The 23,568-nt window shown below is 45.6% G+C and overlaps 1 protein-coding gene across 1 annotated transcript in view; it reads left to right on the top strand.

Annotated features, from left to right (window-relative positions):
- The window catches only part of GIPC2 (GIPC PDZ domain containing family member 2), a 129,114-nt gene that overhangs the window by 50,467 nt on the left and 55,079 nt on the right, over positions 1–23,568 (top strand). Inside the window, exon 3 of the mRNA XM_068239170.1 lies at positions 10,676–10,856. Coding sequence (XP_068095271.1) covers positions 10,676–10,856 — 181 coding nt within the window. The remainder of the gene's footprint in view (positions 1–10,675; positions 10,857–23,568) is intronic.

The raw sequence follows: 23,568 nt of genomic DNA, 5'->3' as shown, positions 1-23,568 counted from the left end.
GTCCCGCTGGTAGCTCCGTTACGGGCGACTCCCGGGCTGGGCTTCCTGGATCTGGACACTATGCGTCAGCAGGTCGTCGGCTATGCGTCATCACGGCGGCCGGCATGACCGTCATGCGCATGCACGGTTTAGAGTTAGAAAACCTCACATGTGCAGGACTGTCACGCCGGCCCCCATGATGACACGGATCGTCCAGATCCAGGAAGAGTCGGACCGACACACCCAGCCCGGGCGTCGCCGGTAACAGAGCCTTCAGCGGGACCCGGAGAGGAGCCAGGAGGACGCCGGGGGACCTCGCTGCCTACGTTGAGCGGCTGGAGGAAACCCCAGGTAAGTTACATTTTTGATTTTACCTACTGCTCAAGGTCCCTTTAATGTCGCATTACAGCACAACGTCCCACTGTGAATGAGGCCTCAGACGCTTCTGCTGTGTCACATGTCCCTATTGTAAATGCCATTACAGCTAATCGTGCGTCACTTTCCTGTGGTAATAAAAGATGCCTCATGGGAGCTGTTACACATTATCTGCCTTTATGACTAGATAATATATCTTCTGTTACTATTTATACTACTTCCTCTATATACATATGAATGGAGGGAGGAGCTTGATTCATCCCTGTGAGGTCAGCAGCTGTGTTTTATCTACACATCCCTGTAGTAAAGTGCATTTGTTTATCACTGTATATAAATCTGCTTTATCCAACTCAATTTACGTCATCTCCAGCTAAGATGGAGCTCCTCAGGTGATTGACTTACAGAGAAACCGTGACCATGAATTGAACTTCATCCCAATCAGTAGCTGATACCCCATTTTACATGAGAAATCTTTTCCTTTTCACAAACGGATCATCAGGGGGCTCTGTGTGGCTGATTTTGTGGTGAGGACCATGGTACTGGCAGTTTCCTGTCTGTGAACCTCGTTGCATTGTGGGAAATAGCTCTTTACAGCTGTTTCCAACTGCCAGAAAAGCAAGCAGCAGCTACATCACCTGCCAGCAGTAAAAATGTCACCATGTGATAAATGTCAGAATGTAAATCAGGGAGAGGAAAGATTTTACAATGGGCAAACACTGACTAAATTATTTATACATAAGTATTGTAAAAATGAAGCACTTTTTTCTATTACATTATTTTCACTGGAGTTCCTATTTAAAGAATACACTATAGTGAAAGAGAGTGCCCCAAATGTGTACTTACCTGGGTAGAGAGAAGGGAGCAAGGTAGCAAGAGGGAGAATTTTCATTGGTCTACCATGAACCAATGAGAACTCTCCCTGTTGCTAAGGTTTCCCATTGGTCTTTTGCAGCCCACTGGAGATCGCCATGCCGCCGGGATGTGTACGAGGGACCGAGGGGCAGCAATCGGCAACGTCACAGCGGCGATGCAGCAACTAGCCTAGTGAGAATGGGTGCTGTCTGTTCTTATAGGCTTTCATTGCATACATTTTCCCATCCAGTCCAGGAAAATGTGCCAAGTTCGGACTCTGCGTTTCGCCAAGTGCAACACACCAAACTGATCTGTTTTTTCTAACAAGTAGAGGTGGTTCCTATTTTTAACATTAGGATCTGCTTCCTGCTCTAAGCGGAGATTAAAGAGACACTAAAGCAAAAAAAAAAAAAACCTATGTCATTTGTATGTGTAGTCCTGATAGTTAATAGAACATTAGTGGCAAAGAAAATAGTCTCATATTTTTATTTTCACACATATATATATATATATATATATATATATATATCTTTTTTTTTATAACATGGAATAATTCAGTCATATTTGCAATTACAAGCCACACTGTATTTTAAACTATAACACAAGCAGACATAATGAACCTTTTTGCTTCCCTGCAGGGAAAATATTATTAAAATCTGTCCATTTCTTTGAAGTATAAGTGCTCCAGAAAACAGCAACCCAAGTTGGGAGAGCTCAAAGAAGCTCTTTTGCATGGATAACAACTGAAGTTTCTTAACCCTTCCTGTACTGGAAACAATATGAGACTCATATCTGTGCTCCTAATGTTTTATTTCTTAGCTGTACTACACATACAATTCATTATATCATGTTTATTTTCGCTTCAGTGTCACTATAAAAAAAAATGCCCCGAATGGGTAGGTTTTTTTTAAGCACGTCTGAACTGGCCTTTAGACCCAGAACCTTCTCTCTCTGTAGGTTTCTGTTTTTTTATTAAAATTTGGCTTCAGGTTTGTACTTCATAGAGCCAAATTAATCCATGCCATGCGCTGATGAGGACCAACCAATCCGAAACAGTCTGTATGCATGTTGGATTATTATGGCTCTGTACTAATTACACGCTGACACATCATTGCATTCCAGCGGTTCTGGAGGTGTGTTTAGCTTTTAAGGACGACAATGGTTAATTTGCATATATTCAGCAGTGATGCATTGTGGGAGACTTCTCAAGCTCACTCCATCCTGAATTATCGCAAATTCTTTGTTTTAAGAAAGCAAACTTTTGTTTTTCTTGGGTCTTGTATACTTTAATCTGATAGCGTATTTAAAGAAAGTACATTAAAAGTGATCATTTCTCTCTTGGCAGCATGAGGCCCGACGTCTTTTTCTCACCTTATCTATGCAATACTTTTTTAGCTTGTAGAAAGCAAGTAGTGCTAAAAATAAGGTAAGAAGTGTTACTTAAAATCTTATTTAACTGAGGATGACCTATTTTGGGTGTTTAAAGCAGGCTGGGTGCAGAAGTGCTATTACAAGAAGAGTGGAGAAGAAGACAAAGTGAGAAACATTCCACATACTGTGTATAATACCTGCTCAGGACTTAACAAGCCTAAACCTGCTGAGTATGACATGAGAAAACTACTCTATACACATACTCAAACTGAAGCCAAGATTTAATGGCCTCCAAAAGAATTTTAAAAGTCTCAGCAGAAGGGTTATTCAGCAGTTCAGCAGGAAAAGTTATTAGAGGCACTCAAAAAGAATAAAACATTTTAAAGCGGATCTGAGATGAAAAACTAACTATAACAAATAACTTGTCTATATATCTTATCTAAAGTTTAGATAGTTTACACAGCATATCTAGCTGTAAACAGCTTCAAAAGTGTATGATTATTTATTCCTGTGATACAATGAGGGCAGCCATGTTCTGTTTGTCTAAAACAAAACAAAAAAAGTATTTGGCTTGAGAAATGCCCTATAAACGATATGAAAGGAACACAATTATGCAATGAGTAAAAGTTTATCTCAGATCTACTTCAAAACTGTTAAAAAGGAAAAGGTGCTGGAAGCTTACTTTTCCTGAAAGAACATCAGCCAATGGTTTAAAGTATACCAGAGCTGACCTAAAACAAAGATTTGATACTTACCCGTGGCTTCCTCCTGCAGCATAAACACGTCTGAGTCCCACGCCGTCCTCCTGCGGTCTGCCGATCAGCCCCAGTAATAGCCTTAGTTGAGTCAGTCTGGGTCTACTGCGCATGCGCGGGGGGTAGCTTCTGGTAGCTCCACCGATATCTGGAGTTTGGCTATACATTAGCTAAGCCCTTGCGCAGATTATTCAAGAGACTCTGAAGCGACTTTTAAAACAGCTTTTTACCTTATATTCTACATGGACATGTTTGCCCCTGCTAAAGCGCCGCTCTCCCGCGGCAGAACGAAGAGTCTCCCCTCCGTAGTGCTTGGGGATCGCTTCCTGCTTGAGGCAGGGCTAATGGCTGCAGCCCTGCCTCTCAGTGCATCTATCAGTGCTGATCGCCGCCTCTCCCTGCCCCTCTCAGTCTTCCTTCACTGAATCACGTGCATCAGGGCAGCAACAATTAGAAGGTGGCAAGAGGTGGCTCCCCTCCCCAAATGTCGCACTCTCTGTCTCCCCCTCCCAAGATGCACAGCGCCGCTTCACTCACCTGCTTTCAGTGTTCCATCAATGGGATCTCCAGCCGCTTGTTCAGCATCCTATATCCATGGCTACAGCGGAGCCTCATGTGACCTGCTACTTGCTGCAGGGTCACATGAGGCACCGCTGTAGTCAGAGAGGAAGCAGGAGGTAAGCGTAGTGCCAGTGCTTGCAACGCACAGCCTGATGTGTCTCTCATCTCGAGTCCGGCTTTGCACACACACAGTAGGGGGGCACATTGTATTGCTGCAGGCGGAAAAAAAAGTCTAGAATGGGCCCTAGGTCCTTCCATGTGGCCAGGATCACCATGTCTGTGACTTGTATGGCCGCAGGTGCCTCCCTGTTACTCAAAACACAAAGTGAACTGAGGGGAGAGCAATGCAGTGACCATGTAGTACGCTTCAGATTAGCAAGAGAGGTCACTGCTGATCTGCAGGTCTGTGAGTGTTGGGTATGAGACGACAGCAAGAATCTACATGCTCCCACTGACACCCAAGCCCTATACAGGAGGGACACACACACCTTTTGATATCTATACTGGGGGTGGCTATCTATACTTGGGGGTGAACCTTTGGCTGCCTACCTATACTGGAGGGGTACCTACTGTATTTTTTGGAATATAAGACACACTCCCCCCCCCCTCCCCCAGGGAGAAAAAATCCCTGCATCTTAAATTCCAAAGACAGAGAGTTCCCGACTAACGATTGCCCACCTATATGATCCTGCCAAAGACGGCACTAGAGAAGCAGTGGGACAGAAGGGGACACAGGCGGACAGAAGGAGACGCACCGGAGCAAAGAAGGACACAGTGGGACACACAGGAGGAGCAAAGGAGGGGACAGAAGGGGACACATGGGGACAAAGGAGGACAATGATTGGGGAGAACATCTCGAAGTCGCTCCGGTAACCTGGACGCACCTGTTTCTTGCCCTTGTCTTATACTCCGGAGTGTAAAAATATGGTACTTTTTGCAGGGGGTGGGACAAGTTTGGCTACCAATTAGAAGAGGCCTCTGACCCGGGGGGGGGGGGGGGGGGGCACAAAACCCGTAGCAGCACCCCTGACGTGACTAAACAATAAAAACTGTTCATTTTTTCTTTCACTTCAGCAGTCTTCTTTAGCGCAGGCAGGTGGCATTTATATAATAAGCTGTCAGATGGTATATTTAGACCTGTGCCTGGCATTAGAGTCAGCTGACACATAGCAGCATGTGAGCTCCATACATTGTACTTACATATGTCTGCAGCTGTGAAGGATTGTTGTACTACATCATCATTAATAAATTATAGAAACATTACCAGGTTGTGGCGGATAATAAATCCACGGTGACAAAGGAAGGCACAAGCTGTCTTTCCACAGAGCAGTCCATGCCCTGCTTTTCTGTTCATCTCTTGTGACACGTCTGTCAGCGGCCCGCGAGGTGTGTGGTAACCGATTACTCAGCACAATTACCCCATCACTTCCTGTCACACGGGCTATTATCTAAGGCTGAGCATGGCCACCTGCGGCAGCGCCAGGACAAGGCGAGCTGCGGAGTTACCTGCACCCATCAGCTGTGAGGGAACTAATGACAACACGTTTATACCTGCTGTGCCTAATGGTGACATGCAGCAACTCTACTGAAGCAGTCATGTGCAATAATGACTTATGCCAAAGCAGAAATGTCTGTGTGCTATAACCAACAGAAAGCCATAGCTCCCAACTGTCCCTTTTTTCGGAGGGACAGTCCCTCTTTGGGAACCCAGTCCCTGGCGCATTACGTGAAAACGCTGTGCATTATGTGTATTTCCTGGTGAAACGCTGCTGCACTACGTGTATTTTCTGGTGAAACTGCTGCATTATGTGTATTTTCTGGTGAAACGCTTCTGCATTATGTGTATTTTCTGGTGAAACGCTGCTGCATTACGTGTATTTTCTGGTGAACCGCTGCTGCATTACGTGTATTTTCTGGTGAACCGCTGCTGCATTACGCATATTTTCTGGTGAAACGCTGCTGCATTACGCGTGTTTTCTGGTTATACACTGCCGTATTATGTGTATTTTCTGGTGAAACGCTGCTGCATTACTTGCATTTTCTGGTGAAACGCTGCTGCATTATGTGCATTTTCTGGGGAAACGATGCTGTATTACGTGTATTTTCTGGGGAAACGATGCTGTATTACGTGTATTTTCTGGGGAAATGCTGCCGCGTTATGTGTATTTTCTGGTGAAACGCTGCCGCATCACGTGTATTTTCTGGTGAAACACTGCCGCATTACGTGTTTTTTCTGGTGGAACGCTGACGTATTACGTGTATTTTGGGGGGAAATGCTGCCGTATTTTGTGTATTTTCTGGAGAAACACTGCTGCATTACATGCTTTTTCTGGGGAAACGCTGCTGCATTACATGTATTTTGTGGGGAAACACTGCTGCATTATCTTTATTTTCTGGTGAAACGCTGCGCCATTGTGTGTATTTTCTGGTAAAACGCTGCGCCATTGTGTGTATTTTCTGGTAAAACGCTGCCGCATTACGTGTCTTGCTGTCTGAGGGGGTCTGCCTGCTGTCCCTGGGCCTTTGTTGATTCTGGGTGGGGGAAATGTTGTGTAATTACCTTTAGGGTCACTTTGCCCGTGTTTTGGGAGAAAACCTGAGCCCACTGTCTTTGCTTTATACCTGTTACATTACACTTAGCTCCGCCCACATCCTTTCATGGCTACACTCTTTTTTTTACTGCAGCGCGGCCCCCCAGTCAAACTTGAGAACCCAATGTGGCCCTTGAGTCAAAAAGTTTGGCCACCCCTGATCTAGAGGGTAGTGAGTTGGAAACATTAGGGAAGGAGACAAGGAGGTTAGCAGATGATTCAGTAAACCTGCAATGCTACCTACCGCAAATTATACAGCAATAATATGTAATAATCCATACTAAAGCATTGATTCGCAATAACCCATAATAATGCAATGATGTTCAACAAACCATAATAATGTAATGATGTGCAATAATCCATGGTAAAGCCGTGATGTGCAATAACCCATAATAATAAAGCAATGGTATGCTGTAACCCATAATAACGCAATAAACCATAATAATATAATGATGTGCAAAAAGCCATAGTAAAGCAGTGATATGCAATAATTCATAATAATAATGCAATGATGTGCAATAACTCATACAAAAGTAATTTGTGCAATAAACCATAATAATGCAATTATGTGCAATAAACCATAATAATATAATGTGTAATAACACATACTAAAGCAGTGATGTGCAATAACCCGCAATAGTGCAATGATGTGCAATATGACAAACTAAAGCTTGGTACACACTTTCAATTATGATTGGCCAGTCACTGACCAATTTTACCACCTCCATGTAGTACGAAAGCTTACCTGCACAATCTACTCATAGTATTCAGTATCTGCTGACCCTCACACTACATGAAGGTGGTAAAATTATTCAGAGATTGGTCAATCCATAATTGAAAGTGTGTATTATGCTTAAAGAGACACTGAAGCAATTGTTTACCTCTTTTAGACAGCAGTCTTCTTCAGCAGTAAACTGCTTAGGCTTCTGTCGTATCCCCGCTGCAAAACAACATTTCCAGCCCCCAGAAGTGTGTAAAATAGTTTACACGACCCACCAAGTCGCAGAATTTGCTACCAGGAGGAAGCAGAGCAGTTTTCCGTAGCTCTGCCTCTTCACTGGACAATTGCCGCCTATTGCCGACTATCCGCGCCTCTCTCCGCCTCTTTTTAATAATTATGCTGCTCCACGTGCATGCTAGGAGCAGGGTGGCGCTATGACTTGCGGTGCATACGAGCAGGGCCGCACAGAAGGACGGACAGAAGGAATGTCCGTGACCCGGAGGTTATTCAGGGGTCACGGCCATCATAATCCAGGAAGTTAGTACTAATTTTTTTAAATGGTATAGCAGAAAAAACGATGGCTGGCAGAACAGCAGTAAGGAGGACATTTAGACTGCCATAAGTAGCAGATTTGAAAAATGTATTTTTTAAAACATTGAAAATTGCCTCAAATTCTCTTTAAAGCTGGGAGCACACTTTGCAGAGTACACTCCTTAAAATTGCAAGTAATTCTGCAAAGTGTCGCAGTGTTCTACCTAGAATTTTTTTTCCAGTCGGGTAGCATGAAATAGTAGCCGGGTGGCATGAAAAATTAGCCGGGTGGGGTGTGATGAGAGATTGCAGGGCCGGTGCTTCTGTGCGCAACTCTGCTTATATAGCATAGGAGGAGGTGAGCCGATGACAGCCGGGTGCTCACCAAAACTAGCCGGGCGGAGCACCCAGCTAAAAGAGCCTGGGGAGAACATTGATGTGCTCCCAGCCTAAAGCAATGGTGTGCACGAGGCCATATTAACATAATGATGTACAATACCCCACACTAAAGCAATGATGTGAAATAATCCATACTAATGCATGTGCAGTACCCAGAGGCGGGGCAAGGTCCTCCAGCACCCAAGGCTGAGACACCAAAGTGCGCCCCTTCCCCCCCCCATCCCTCCCACCCCAGCCGTCACACACTGATTGCTATAAGACTAATGCTGGGTACACACACGGTGCGTTCCCGCACTCGATTCCCGGACGCTCAATTATTTCCGAGCATTTCCGATCGCGTTTCGATGATTCTCATGTAAAGTATGCCAAATCAACCTAACGATCCATCGAAACGCGAATCGGACATGACGGAAATAATCGAACGGCCGGGAATCGAGCGGGGCATCGAGTGTACCCAGCATAAGAGGTGCTCCAGGGCTCCCTACCCCCCTATCTCTAGTTATCTGGCTTGCAGTCACTGCCATGTATCCCCTTTTCTTATTTCTCTCTGCTTCAAACACAATAGGGGAATGATAGCTGAGGGCTTGATTCACAAATCCGTGATAACTGTTATCACGGTCGCGCCATCGTCTTTTGCGCGCGCTATAACATGTGTAACGAAATTTGCACACTAAACCACGGCAATTTTTGTGCGAAAACGGCCATGCGAAAAACGCTACGTGCGTTATAGCGCTAGTGCGACCATGATAAGAGTTATCACAGCTTTGTGAATCAAGCCCTGAGTGAGTTGTGCGCCCGTTCCTACACTGCGCCCTGAGGCTGGAGCCTCTCTCGCCTCTGCCTCAGCCCTGGCAATACCCCAGTTGTTGTGATTATAGGATATCAGTGTATTGCGCTGTGTGGTGCTTTCACAGCCAGTCTGATCTATCCTGTTTTTGTATCACTAATAAGTCACTGCAGTTATTGTAGCACTGTGTGCTTATTTTAGCTCTTCAGTCACATTCTATAAATACACCTATATGAGAAAAGTATGAGGAACCACCGCCTGATATGCTGAGAGATAGGTGTTAATCGCAGCGTTCTTCACCAGTGGGGAACTGAGGCAAATCATTCCCAGACACTAGCAGCAACAGTATGACACTGATTCCACTCTGATCCTCCGAATCCATCAGGGTGATTGAACCGGCCGTCATTCCACCACGACCGTCACATCAGGCCTGATTGATTCAAGTCTGACTGGAATATTTCCCCATAGTAAGCAAGCAGATAACTCACCTCCCTATGAAGCCACTCACTGGACTCTGGTCTGCTTCCTCTTTACTTACAAGGTTTCCTCTCCACTTCCAGTGATTGGCAAAGGTAAGAGGAAGGTGGACCTGTTAGTTAAAGAACTTACCCTGGAAGTAATGTGTTGTGATGGTTATCAGGGGCGGTTCTTCCATGAAGCAACGTGCATCAAGTGCTTCAGAGCGGCAACAATTAGAGGGCGGCAAGAGGCGGCTCCCCTCCCTAAATGTCCCCCTCCTCGTATTCTCCGTCTCCCCCTACCTAGATGGGCGGTGCTACATCACTTGTGCTCTCAGCGTTTCTGCAATGGTGTGTCCATCTGCTCGTCCAGAGTCCTATATCTATGTCTACAGCGGTGCCTCATGTGGCCTGTTACGTGCTGCCGGGTCACATGAGGTGCCGCTGTAGTCAGAGAGGAAGCAGGACTTCACGTGTGACTGGTGATCCCATCGCTAATCTGTGAGAGGTGCAGCACATAACCAGCACCCTGGGGATCCGAGCCAGGATGCTGCGGGCCCTCAGGGAGGAAATGCTGTCCTGGAGGAAGCAGAAGGAGGTAAGCATAGTGCCAGTGCCTGCAAAGCACATCCCATTGTGTCTCTCTACTTCGGCTTTGCACACACACATAGGGGGGCTCCCTCACAATGCATTGCTTCAGAGGGCAAAAAGTCTACTTTAGAACCTGCCCTGATGGTTATCTTCACAACGATGGTGACAAGGCAGAAAACTCCAGAATTTCCTTTTCAGTCTTTTCTGAGCTGGAAAACTTTGGAGAACATTAGTGAACCTGACAAGTTGGCTATATTTTTCTAAAATTATCTGTTAATAGGCAGTAAACATTTCCACGCCTTGCCTGAGTCATGTCGGACGACTGTGAAGGCTTTCAAACAATTAATGAATCATCAGTCCTAAAGAAAAAATGCAGTTGCACATTCGCTAAGTTAACTGAGTGACCTCTCAGTAGCCTTTGCTGTGGTCTGATACGACTCAGGTGGGTTTTGCAAGCTCTAGCCACCTAATAGCAGACAATGTCTAATGATCCCAGGCCAGGTTTATCACTTAGGTTCTCCAAAGTTCTACAGCCCAGGGGAACCTCAGTAAATCTGGTCCATAGTGTGCACATGTGAGCCCGCCCAAAACTGGTGTAAAGTATTTGGCAGCCTTCTAATAACGTAATACTGTAATTGGACGTGCTGTTATCTGACTCATGGTTTGCAGGTATTTATTGATTTGCTTGTCCCCTCCTCTTGCAGCGAATTAAAGAAGACAGCATCATTGACAATATTAAAGTTATCAATGTTGGAGACCACATCGAAAGCATAAACGGGAAGAACATTGTGGGATCGCGCCATTATGAAGTTGCCAAGATGCTGAAGGAGCTGGAGAAAGGACAGAACTTCACCTTAAAGCTGATAGAACCTTTAAAAGCATTTGGTAAGTTGGATATTTACTCAGCTGATGGTCTTCTAAGAAACTCAGCTTGTTTAATACACCATAGATTGCACCAGTAGATTCCGTACTGATGGATTGTAGGATCAGAATAGTGGGCAGGGCTCATGCTTCTTGGAGTTTCTAATATTTTGGGACCAGCCCCTGCGATCGCATCGGGTCCAAAGTTGTGGGGAGCTTCAACTACCAACCTTCCCGTCCTCTGATACAGGGGACTATACTTCAAATCAGGTTTTTTTGTGACTACACTTGTTATGGGTGTGAAGATCATGATGGCCACACTTGTTTTATGACTTGTGAGATGGGCCCCAAGACCGTAAAGGGCACCAAGGGCAGACAAGGAAAGGGGTGTGAACATGGGGGGGGGGGGGGGGGGGGGCATCAAAGTTTCACTGGGGGGACCCATGAGTTGTAGTCACGCCACTGAATGGTGGTATATGGTTTTGGTCATGAATTAGGTTCTTTTGACATTAATGAGGCAGAATGTATCATTTTACCACTGATATTTAGCCCTGTGTGAACTGGCTACTGCTTATCACTAACCCCTCCATGACCTTGCCTGACCCTAACCTTACCTTACCTGTACCCTTTGCCTACCTTTCACTAGGATCCCACAGAACCTGAAGGAACATGGGCCTTGAGTTACTGTGTGCAGTTAAAAATCTAGAAAAGATAAATAGAGCGCTTCATAGTGTAAAACTAAAATAAAAGTTTAATAAGCGCAAGTAGATTCTACTTACAGGAATGAAGATAAAATGACACATATATTGTAGTAAAGGGACACGTCCTCCCTCCAGTGGCGTGGGCACCGCCAGGCTGTGGCCAGCAGCAAAGCTTCCGTTCATCGGGGAAGTCCTCTGACTACCGGGGGGCGTGGCCTCTGTCTCAGCGTGCCTCTAGCATGATGACGCGTTTCGGCATCACTGCCTTCATCAGATCACCAAATTACTGTGTGTAAATTAGCACGTTGTGTTTGTAGCGCCACCACACTACTCCACTAGTGTGGTCACACGGAAGTTAGGAGGATCGGGCGGAAGTTAAGGGTGTATGCTACCGGCCAGGACCGCGTGGAAGTGCACTCGCTAATTTTAACACACGCTCACATGCAAGGCTGGATTTATACTCTAATTGAGCAGAATTTTGACATTCTTCACTTGGGGGCGGGATGGAGGAGTGCGTGCGGCGGGACCTGTGCCAACTGGACAAATTACCGAGACTTGTAGTGGAAGTTCCAGAAGGCGGAGGAGGACACTGAGGGAGCGATAAGCCTGGAGGGGGCTGGAGGAAACCCCAAGTGTGTCTATTTTCCTCCCATTAAGGTGGTACGGTACGTAGATTGGGTAAAACCTGAGAAGTTTTTCCTGCTCCTGTTTATCTCCTCACATGCAAATTTTACTGAGGCTTTGTGAAGGAAGCACGGTGGCATAATGGATAGCACTCTTGCCTTGCACTGCCAGGTCCCTGGTTTGAATCCCAGCCAGGGCACTATCTGCACAGAGTTTTTATTTTCTCCCTGTGCCTGAATGGGCTTCCTCCAGAGACTCCGGTTTCCTCCCACATCACAAAAACATACAGAGAAGTTAATTGGCTCTCCCCTAAATTGACCATAGACTACAATACATACACTACACAACCATGGTGACTAGATGTGACTATGGTAGGTCATATGTAGTGATTAGGGATTCGATTCTGAGCCCCTCTGAGGGACAGTTAACCTTCTTGGCGGTATGGACGAGCTCAGCTCATCCATGACCGCCGCTGTGCAACACTTGATTTGCACAATTTTTTTTTTAAAACACGCAGCTAGCACTTTGCTAGCTGCGTGTTGTACGCGATCGCCGCCGATGCGCCACTACCCGCCGCATAACAGGCCCCCCCCGAGACCCCGTGCGCAGCCTGGCCAATCAGTGTGACGTCACCTCAATCGTCGCCATGGCGCCGGGGGAAGCCCTAAAGGAAATCCCGGTCAAAACGGGATTTCCGGATGGGCTTGATCGCCGGCGGCGATCGGAGGGGTGGGTGGGATGCCACTAGCTACATGATTTAAAAAAAATTCAAAAAATACTGCTGCGCAGCCACCCTGGCGATCTTAATAGAACGCCAGGGTGGTAAGTGACAAGACAATATACTCTGTAAAGCGCTGCGGAAGATATTGAATGTTTAAATACTAAGTAATAATTATAATGATATACCGCGCTGTTTATAAAAATGGTGAGTCTTGGGGCACATTTGACTTTTCAGCTGCATATCTTTGGATTGCGTAACTGGATGACTTATGTTCCCGTGGGGCTGGGCCAAGTGTCTTTCCTATTGACACATGTAGATGCACCTTTCAGTAGCTGAGCCCCGCAGGCTATACAAGTCTCTGCATGTGCTCTCAGGAGACAAGAATGTTCCCAGAGTAGCTGCTGCCAGAGGTTCCCTGATACCATATCCAGTGACCACAATGCTGGGACTTGTAGTTCTCCCCACCAGCTGGCAGGCAGCATCTCCTCCACATCTGTCACAGGCAGCTGCTCACCCAGTGACCCTCCCTTGTCATGCCCCTGGCCTCTAGAGTCTGTGAGGAAAGCCACATACATTCAGTGAGCAGAGTCACCAGTAAGATGATCCTCAGGGAAAGATGAGAAGGGGAATGGATAGAAAAGATACTGCAGAGTGCAGGCCAGATAACTGGAGAGGGAGTCAGGTTCTGCCGGGTGGGGGAAGAAAGAGGCAGGGATCAGAGTTCAGGAAAACAGTATGAAGAGAATGTCCTGTCACCTCACTGTAATCCTGTCCTCCCTGTGATGGGAGAGTCAGTGGTGGAGATCCCTACCTCTGCTACTGTCTTCTCTCCCTCTGCTACTGTCTCCTCTCCCTCTGCTACTGTCTCCTCTCCCTCTGCTACTGTCTCCTCTCCCTCTGCTACTGTCTCCTCTCCCTCTGCTACTGTCTCCTCTCCCTCTGCTACTGTCTCCTCTCCCTATGTTACTGCCTCCTCTCCCTCTGCTACGGTCTCCTCTCCCTATGTTACGGTCTTCTCTCCATATGTCACTGTCTCCTATCCCTCTGCTACTGTCTCCTCTCCCTATGTCACTGTCTCCTATCCCTCTGCTACTGTCTCCTCTCCCTCTGCTACTATTTCTTCTACCACTGCTATTGTCTCCTCTCACTCTGCTACTGCCTCCTCTCCCTCTGCTACTTTCTCCTCTCCCCATGTTACTGTCTCCTCTCCCGCTGCTACTGCTCCCTCTCCCTATGTTACTGTCTCCTCTCCCTCTGCTACTGCCTCCTCTCCCTCTGCTACCGCCTCCTCTCCCTCTGCTACCGCCTCCTCTCCCTCTGCTACTGTCTCCTCTCCCTCTGCTACTGTCTCCTCTCCCTCTGCTACTGTCTCCTCTCCCTATGATACTGTCTCCTCTCCCTCTGCCACTGCCTCCTCTCCCTATGTCACTGTCTCCTATCCCTCTGCTATTGTCTCCTCTCCCTCAGCTACTGGCTTTTCCCATCCTCATCCCATTTACCCTCTCCACCTCCCTCCCCCCCCCCCCCCCCCCCTCTCCTGCTGTTTCCTCCCTCACGCTGTCTTTTATTTTTCTCTTTTCGTGTTCCTTTCTCTTCACATTCTCCCCTATCCCTTCCTCACTCTTCCCACTCTCTTTTTGTCCCTCCCCCACCCCCACTGCTGTTTCTTCTCCCTTAGGGCCAGTTCACACAGACACTTGCACAGTGTTGGACTGGGAGTTGGAAAAGCTGAGGAAATCCACCTGCTGGCCAAGCAGTAGTAACCCTGTGTTATCATTCCTAATAGAAAAGTGCAGCAAATCTCCACTGGGAGCAGCAACACCTGATTACTGCTGCTTGGCCAGCAAGTGGATTTCCTCAGCTTTACCACTTCCCAGTCTGACACTGCACTTGTATGTCAAGTGAATGGGGAGCGCCGCTACTGTCATCATTTTCACAAACGCTGTGTTTTTATCCCTATTTTTCACATTGTTTGAACCGATCCTGGGAACAACAGGTTGCTTTGAGGGTTGCTTGCCGCTTCTCCTCCGCATCCTTCTGTGGCTGATAAAGAATGCTGAAATCCACTGAGAGCCGTCAAATGCTGCATGCTTGCAGAAAAGCATGTATGCGAGACGCTGGGCGGCCGGTTCTGACACCCATCAGTACTGGCTCCGGGCCGTTGCGATAGCCATAGGAGTTGCTATGGGGCCCAGACGGTACTTGATGTATTCACAACTTTGTTCTATACTCACCTCCCTTTTCTCATTCCTTCCTCTACCCTGCATCTCCCCTTCCTCCTTCTTTGCACTCCCATTCTGTTCTGTTTTCATTTTCACCCTATTTCTCTTTTACCCTCCTTCATCCTCCATTATCTCCCTTTTTTTCCCTTTCCACCCCCACCCCCATCCTTTTTGTCCTCGCTTGCCTCACTTTCTCTCCCGCTCACCTCCCTCTATCCCCCTCTCTATCCGGCACCACTGACAGGATTGCCTCGCTGCCTACATTACCATTACCAGTGAAAAACACTGAATACATAATGAGTGGAACATTTCTGCAGTGTTGCCAAGCTCCTTGTTTACTGCATATCAAAGCAGTGTTATTTTTCTTTGTCATTTGCTTTTAGCACAAAATAAACATCCTGTCCCGCTATGTTATAATGTAGCTGCAGTCACAGAAGTGGGACAATACAGATGTCAGCGTTACCAAGCCAATACGGCTTCTGCGTTATGGTTTTTAGCTGAACTACTGTTTTCATAGCATTTGAATAAGCATCCCACAGGAACGCTTTATCTTGTCTGTCTTTTTTTTAAATAGTAGATCATTTTTTTTAGCATAGTGGTACTGCATTCTGTTGATTGAAGGTGCAGGACGCAGATGAGGAATGTATACATTAGGTACCCCCTCATATTACATAAAAGTGGTAACATTTTACAATCAAGATTTTATCAATGACTGGTATTTTTAGGGTGCAGTGGACCTGGGGGGTCAATCAGTTGATGACCCAAACCCTAAATGGACTCACAACATGGGGTGTGCCAGGGTGTGGTCAGCGTAACCCCTGTGTAGTGAGTCAATTTATCCACTGCTGAGATGGACTCTTAAGGCTCGTACACATGCCTGACTGCAGTCAACGACGGGTCCATCGGCACCTCCCACTGGGCGGGTTTTTAGCAGACAGTACAGCGTGTGTACAGTCTGTCGGCGGACTGATAAGGCTGTTTCTGAACGATCCGCCGGGCAGATTGTTCAGAAACAGCCTTATCAGTCCGCCGACAGACTGTATACATGCTGTGCTATCTGCTGAAAACCCACCCAGTGGGAGGTGCCGACGGACCCGTCGTTGGCTGCAGTCAGGCATGTGTACGAGCCTTTACACTGGTCCACAACAGACAGTGGCGTAACAATAGGGGCTGCAGCCTCTGCACCGCGGGGGCACTCAGGGTTGTTTTTTAGCATGTGGCACTTAGAGATTGGACCTCAGTGGAACACAGAGGTATGCTTGTGTTCTCGCCACCGCTGCTACCGCCGATGTGGGGGCCAGTGCTCTCCCCTCATGCTGTGACCCCTCCTGTCTCCCAAAACCTCCCTGAGCGGGGCCCGGGGAGGTGGGGGCATCCACATTTTCACAGTGGGGGCCCAGTGATTTCTAGTTACGCCCCTGATTAGAGAGGTGCACTGCTTCATGGTCATGTGATTTATAGCCAGCGCTTGGTATTGGGCAACGGAAGACTGTACGTAGTTTATGCCTTCCAAAGCCAGCTAAACACTTAGGTGCTGCTAAGAGCACAGCCACGGTGGGGAGAAAAGGACCAGCAATCATTGAGAAGCAGCTCATTCTGTAGTTTCGGTTGATTTTGAGTCGGCATAAGTAGGCCAATCTTTTAAAGGTCATATCAGTGAGAAGCTGATATTTCAGGTGTGCTGGGCGCTTACAGGGTGAATCACTCAACAGCTTCTTGTATTTCGCAGCCAGGGAGATCTCAGCTCCAGAGTTGTGCAATGATGAACCACAATCTCCTGTTCACCCCACAGCACACCACTCTGCTTGTACATTGTAGGTGCAGGCATGCCATCTAGTGGCTGACATAGAGAATACCGCAGAAAAAAAAATTCAGGCAGAAGAAGTAAACTGAGGCCTGGGGCTCACATGAGCTGTTTCAGCTGCCCTTTGGAATGGCCAGCGATTCCAAAAGTGCTAGACTAAAAAAAGTCAATGGAGGTGATTCCATAGGAGCGATTGTGATCACCCCAAATTGCAATTCTGCAGGATTTTTGGAACATTAGCACTGCAATGCAAAATATAGGATTCCTGGAAAATCACTTTTGGCTATGGCTAGGGCCCCCCTCCCTTATACAGTTCCTATTGTCTAATGTGTTCCCCTCCCCTATACAATTTCCTGGTGTCTAATGCCCCCCCCACCCTTCCTCACACAGTTCCCTGGTGTCTAATGCATCCCTCTCCCCCCCCCTTTACAATTCCTTGGTGTCTAGTGGCCTCTTCACTCCCCTTTTCTGTTCCCTGGTGTCTGATGTGTCCCCCTCCATCCCCTATACAATTCCCTGGTGTCTAGTGGCATTTCTCCTTCCTCTATACAGTTTCATGGTGTCTAATTTGTTCCCTGGTGTCTAGACAGAAGGGGGGTGCCACAGGGCAGTGCCTCCCAACACGGGACAGTCCTGGCGAGACCGAGACGGTTGGGAGGCATGAGGAACCGGAAAAACATAAGCGGCTCTAAAATTGTGAGCAGGGCTAACATGGGTTTGGTTATTTTATTTACCTCATTATAACTTCTGGCCGATGCTCCTGACTATCCTGGGCCAATAAAAGAACAATGTGAACTGGCCAATGTTCCATCAGCTTTTTGTCCTGAATTAGCTGATAAGGCCCGGGTTATTTATAGATTTTATTTGATTAGATACTTTATCAAGTTGTCTAATCTAACATTGTAGTATAAATGTCTGCCTTAAAGAGGAACTCCAGTGAAAATAACGTAATGAACAAAAGTGCTTAATTTTTTTACAATAATTATGTATAAATGATTTAGTCAGTGTTTGCCCATTGTAAAATCTTACCTCTCCCTGATGTACATTCTGACATTTATTACATGGTGACATTTTTACTGCTGGCAGGTAGAGGAGATGCTGATTTTTTGCCAGTTGGAAACAGCTGTTATTTCCCACTATGCAACAAGGCTCCCACAGTGTGATGTCAGCACCATGGTCCTGACATCACACTGTGGGAGGGGTTTCACCACAATATCAGCCATACAGCGCCCCCTGATGATCTGTTTGAGAAAAATAATAGATTTGTCATGGGAAAGGGGGTATCAGCTACTGATTGGGATGAAGTTCAATTCTTGGTTACGGTTTCTCTTTAAGTTTCTTTTAAATGATTTACAGTATACTTCTTCCACGCTTATTATATTTAACCACTTTACCCCCAGCCGTACGGATTTCTCCGTCCCTTTTTCCATCCTTTTACCACCAGGGACGCGCTTCCGCTCGCTCATGTGTGCAATCCCGCTCGCATGCACGCTGACGCCCGCTCGCCCGGAGATCAATGAACGGGAAAAAACATTCCCGTTCGTTGATCTAAGCCCCGCAATGATCCGCTGCTTCTATGAGAAGCAGCGCGATCATTGTGAAAAAAAAAAAAAACCTTCCCAGCCTCATAGCACTTCCTGCAAGCGTCCTTCCGGACGCTTGCAGGTCGCACAAACAAAATGTTACTGTGGCCATCTTGTGGCCTAATAGTAAAACTACACCCTAAAGCATTTTTCACATACAAATACATTAGTTTTACACTATAAATTAACTCATTACCTCCCACACTCCCCAATTTTTTTAAATTTTTTTTTTTGTAATTAACCTATTTTAGTTCCTGGACGTAGTTTCTACGTCCAGGAACCATGCGCGGTCCCGCACGTTCCCGTGGCCGATCGCGAGCGTGCACGCGCGCTCCTGGCCCGCGGTTCGTTAGCCAGGCAATCAATGAATCGGGCTATGGTGCCCGATCACTGATTTCTCTCACCCGCTGAAAAAGCGACAGCTTCTCTCCGAAGCGGCGCCTTTTCTGGCTGTTACCGTCTCTCTAAGCGTTTGTTACGCTTAGAGTGACGTCATGTAAACAAACTCATGGTCGCCATCTTGTGGCCAAAAAGTAAAACTACAACTAAAAGTAAAAAAAATAAAACTAAACACACATTTACATTATAAAACAATTGTTTACATCCCTCCCTCCCAAAAATACCCAAATAAAATGTTTAATATAAAAAAAACAAAAACATTACAATAAAAAAAAAAATGTAAATATTTACCTAAGGGTCTAAACTTTTTAAATATCAATGTAAAGATGAAATATTTCTATTTTTTTTTTTATTTTAAACTTGTAAATAGTGATAGATGCAAAATGGAAAAAATGCACCTTTATTTCCAAATAAAATATTGTCGCCATACATTGTGATAGGGACATAATTTTAACGGTGTAATAACCGGGACATATGGGCAAATACAATATGTGAGTTTTAATTATGGAGGCATGTATTATTTTAAAACTATAATGGCTGAAAATGAGAAATAATGAATTTTTTCCGTTTTTTTCTTATTCTTCCTGTTAAAATGCATTTACAGTAAAGTGGCTCTTAGCAAAATGTACCCCCCAAAGAAAGCCTAATTGGGGGAGGAAAAAACAAGATATAGATCAGTTCATTGTGAAAAGTAGTGATAAAGTTATAGGCTAATGAATGGGAGGTGAACATTTCTGAAGTGAAAACGACGGAACGCGTATGGGTTAAAAAAAAATAAAAAATTAACAATTAAAAAAAATACATAAATAGTTACCTTAGGGACTGAACTTTTTAAATATTTATGTCAGGAGTGTACAACACTGTTACTTTATAAACTATGGGCTTGTAATTAGGGATGGACGCAAAACTGAAAAAAATGCACCTTTATTTCCAAATAAAATATTGGTGCCAAACATTGTGATAGGGACATAATGTAAACGGTTTTATAACCGGGACAAATGGGCAAATACATTTCATGGGTTTTAATAACAGTAGCATGCATTATTTAAAAACTATAATGGCCGAAATCTGAAAAATAATTAATTTTTTCACACATTTTTCCTATTTTCCCATTAAAACATATTTAGAGTAAAATAATTCTTGGCATAATGTCCCACCTAAAGAAAGCCTAATTGGTGGTGGAAAAAACAAGATATAGTTCATTTCATTGTGATAAGTAATGATAAAGTTATAGACGAATGAATGGAAGGAGCGCTGAAAGGTGAAAATTGCTTTGGTGCTCAAGGGGTAAAACCCCTCAGTGGTGAAGTGGTTAATACTAACAGCATACGTAAAATTGGGCACATTTAAAAGTATTGATACTATGGATAGTAGAATTGATTGTAATTTCATATTTTCCACTTGGAAGTGATGAGCTCCAAGCATGACCAATAACTTTAAAGGACAACTGTACGTTGAGGTGCATAGAGGCTGCCATATTTACAGTACTTTTAAACAATACCAGTTGCCTGGCTGTCCTGCTGGTCCATTTGGCTGCCATAGTGTTTGAATAACACCAGAAACAAGCATGCAGCTAATCTTGTCAGATCTGACAATAATGTCAGCAACATTTGATCTGTATGCTTGTTCAGGGTCTATGGCTATGAGAGGCAGAGGATCAGCTGGATAGCCAGGCAACTGGTATTGCTTAAAAGGAAATAAATATGGCAGCCTCCATATACCTCTCACAACAGTTGTCCTTTAAATAACTTTAAACAGATCTATACATTAGTTGTGGAAATATACCAGAACAGCAAAACAGCAAACTAGATGGCACTGTTGACCTTCTTCAGCAAACCTAGCAAAGTGAACTAAAGGCCAGTCAGACTTACTCTGTAATACACAAGGTGCTTCCATCTATGTAGGTAGGTTAGTTAAAGTGAACCTCCGGACTAAAAATCTACTCAGCAGAACTGAAAAGGCTTGGTGTTTCTTTAACAGTTTCAGAGCATCAGAACTTTGTTTTTCTTACCCAAGCCTCATTTTTAGCTGCATTTTTAGCTAAGCCCCACCCATCAAAGAAAACTGACCGGGCTTTTTTCCCCTGATGCTGTGCAAAGCTTGATGGGATTTCCTATGTTGTTATTCACGTTGCCTAGTGTAACGATTGTGGAATTATCTCCGAGGTCAGCGCACAACATGTGCGCTGACACTGCGGAAACCCTCTGCAAGCGCTTGGAAAGGGAACCCAGCTATGGTGCAAATGCACCTGTAGAGAGGAATTCCAACCGGCAGATGGAGCTGTGGAGTGCAGAGGAATAAACCCTCTGCACAGCCACAGATGCCAGATAGAAATTGTACGAAATGAAGCAATACAGGGTAAGATAACCTCTCGAGAGAGAGAGTGAGCACAGAGACAGAATGTATGTATGTCCACCAATCTAGTCGCCACCCGGCGATGGTTGACATACAACAGCGAAGACCAAAGTGAGAAAGCAATCGCAAGAATAGCGATTGCTAATAGAGACACAAGACTGAGTAAAGACAGATAATAGGATGAATAAAGACAGAACCAATAACAAACTATAATTCAACACGAAAGAACAAACAGGACTAGCTACACGCGGTCACCACACGTTAAGCGCAATAGCGACAAAGCGCGTGCAAGGCATGGTCACCGCACGTTAAGCGCAACAACGACAAAGCGTACCAACCTTGACTAACAAATGAAACACGAAAAAAGAAAACAAACAAAGAACGCAAACGCTTGCTAATCGGTTGCCTCCCCCAGACTGCAGCAAGCGTTCGTTCCGGACAAGACAGACAGAAGGAGTAAGCAGTAGCAACCGCTGCTCTGGTTACACTCCAAGACAGAGTTCCAAGAGATCCACCACCTCTACCGCTAGGGCGAATGCGATCCCAACAGACAAACAGATGGAGCAACCAGTAGCAACCGCTGCTCTGGCTTACACTCCAAGACAGAATACAGAAAGATCCACCGCCTCTAACGCTAGGGCGAATGCGATCCAAACAGACAGAGCGATTCACTGTCAGCCGCCATTGGAGAAAGTGCAATCGCAACAGATAAGACAGAACTAGGCAATACAGATAATAAACAACCTGACTGCACTAGAAGGAGTGCTAGTGCATTTCAAAGGATAACTACTCTAAGGCCTCGTTCACATTAGGGACGTTTCTGTGCGCTTTCCACAGCGCACTGCCCTATACGTTCAGCAAGGTATTTATTTTCCCATGTAATTATATGTAGCTGGTTCACATCTATGCGCTGCGCTGAGCAGCGTTACAAAAACGTAGTGTTGCATGCATTTCTGTGCGCTGAGCTGTAAAGCGCACATCAATGCAAGTGAATGGGTGCTCTTTTTTAGCGCATAGAAGCGCGTACAAGCGCATAGAAGCGCATGCGTTTTTTACCCCTAATTGGAGAAAAAAATACATTTACATACAAAAACAAAGTTTTATTGACAACTGTTGCTGCTACAGTAAACAAAACGTGCTTTAAAGAAGCGCAGCGCAACGCACAGAAGCGCGCACAAGCGCATGCGTTTTTTGCCATGCGCTTTAACACGTTTTTCAGCGCAGCAGATGTGAACGAGGCCTAAGGAAATATTTAGCAAACAATTAGCAGAGGAGCTGTAACTCAAGGTAAGTCTAGGCAGAACCAAACCTTTATGACCAGCAGCGAATTCTGGGAGGAAATGGTATTTATACCGCAAGCCTTCAAGAGAGGCAGAGCTATCAATAGCCAGATAAGTGAATGCAAATCCCTCACCAGAACAGCAAGTCTGAAACTTGCAGAGTGAAGACAGGTCTCCTTTCCAGGGACCTGCAGCATACAGACCTGAAAAATGGTCAAAAAGCTGCCTGCCCGTGCAGACAGCAGAGCAGATCATTACACCTAGCAACTGAGAGGGGTGATCAGCACACAGGACAGTTGTCACCTCCTTTCAACCAAAAAGATGGCTACCCCCATGAAATCACAAACATTTGCCTCTTCTTTTAAAACAGGGTGGGTAAGAGATTATATTACCTATCTATTTTAATTAACATAACTATTGTAACTTAAAGTGAACCTTAAGCCAGAAAAAAATGAGCTTTACTCACCTGGGGCTTCTACCAGCCCCCTGCAGCAGTCCTGTGCCCTCGCAGCCACTCACTAATCCTCTGGTCCCCCGCTGCCAGCTAGTTTCGTTTCTGCCGACAGGCCCGTCAGGACTGGTCACGCATAGCTTTTTCCGCATTCCTGACTGCAATTAGCGCTATTGCGGGCTACAACGCTTACAAAAATACGCGTTGCCGCATATCTATGCGTATCTATAGCGCTAATTACAGTCAGGAATGCGGAAAAAGCTACGCGTGGCCAGTCCTGACGGGCCTGTCGGCAGAAACGAAACTAGCTGGCAGCGGGGGACCAGAGGATTAGTGAGTGGCTGTGAGGGCACAGGACTGCTGCAGGGGGCTGGTAGAAGCCCTAGGTGAGTAAAACTTTTTTTTTTCTGGCTTAAGTGTCCCTTTAATGACAGTATGTTTGTTTAGGCTGAAGTTCCTCTTTAAGTTTGAAGGCTAGCTTTATGTTAGGTGATTTCAAAAACTCATTATGCCTTGCAAATTTTACATAATGGATGCACCCCAGTGTTTAAAGATCATTTCTACAATAGAGATGTAATATAATGGTTTAAAATATC

Source organism: Hyperolius riggenbachi, chromosome 6 (genome assembly GCF_040937935.1).
Source record: "Hyperolius riggenbachi isolate aHypRig1 chromosome 6, aHypRig1.pri, whole genome shotgun sequence".
In the NCBI taxonomy this organism is placed as follows: Eukaryota; Metazoa; Chordata; class Amphibia; order Anura; family Hyperoliidae; genus Hyperolius; species Hyperolius riggenbachi.
This window is presented reverse-complemented; position numbering and strand designations above follow the sequence as displayed.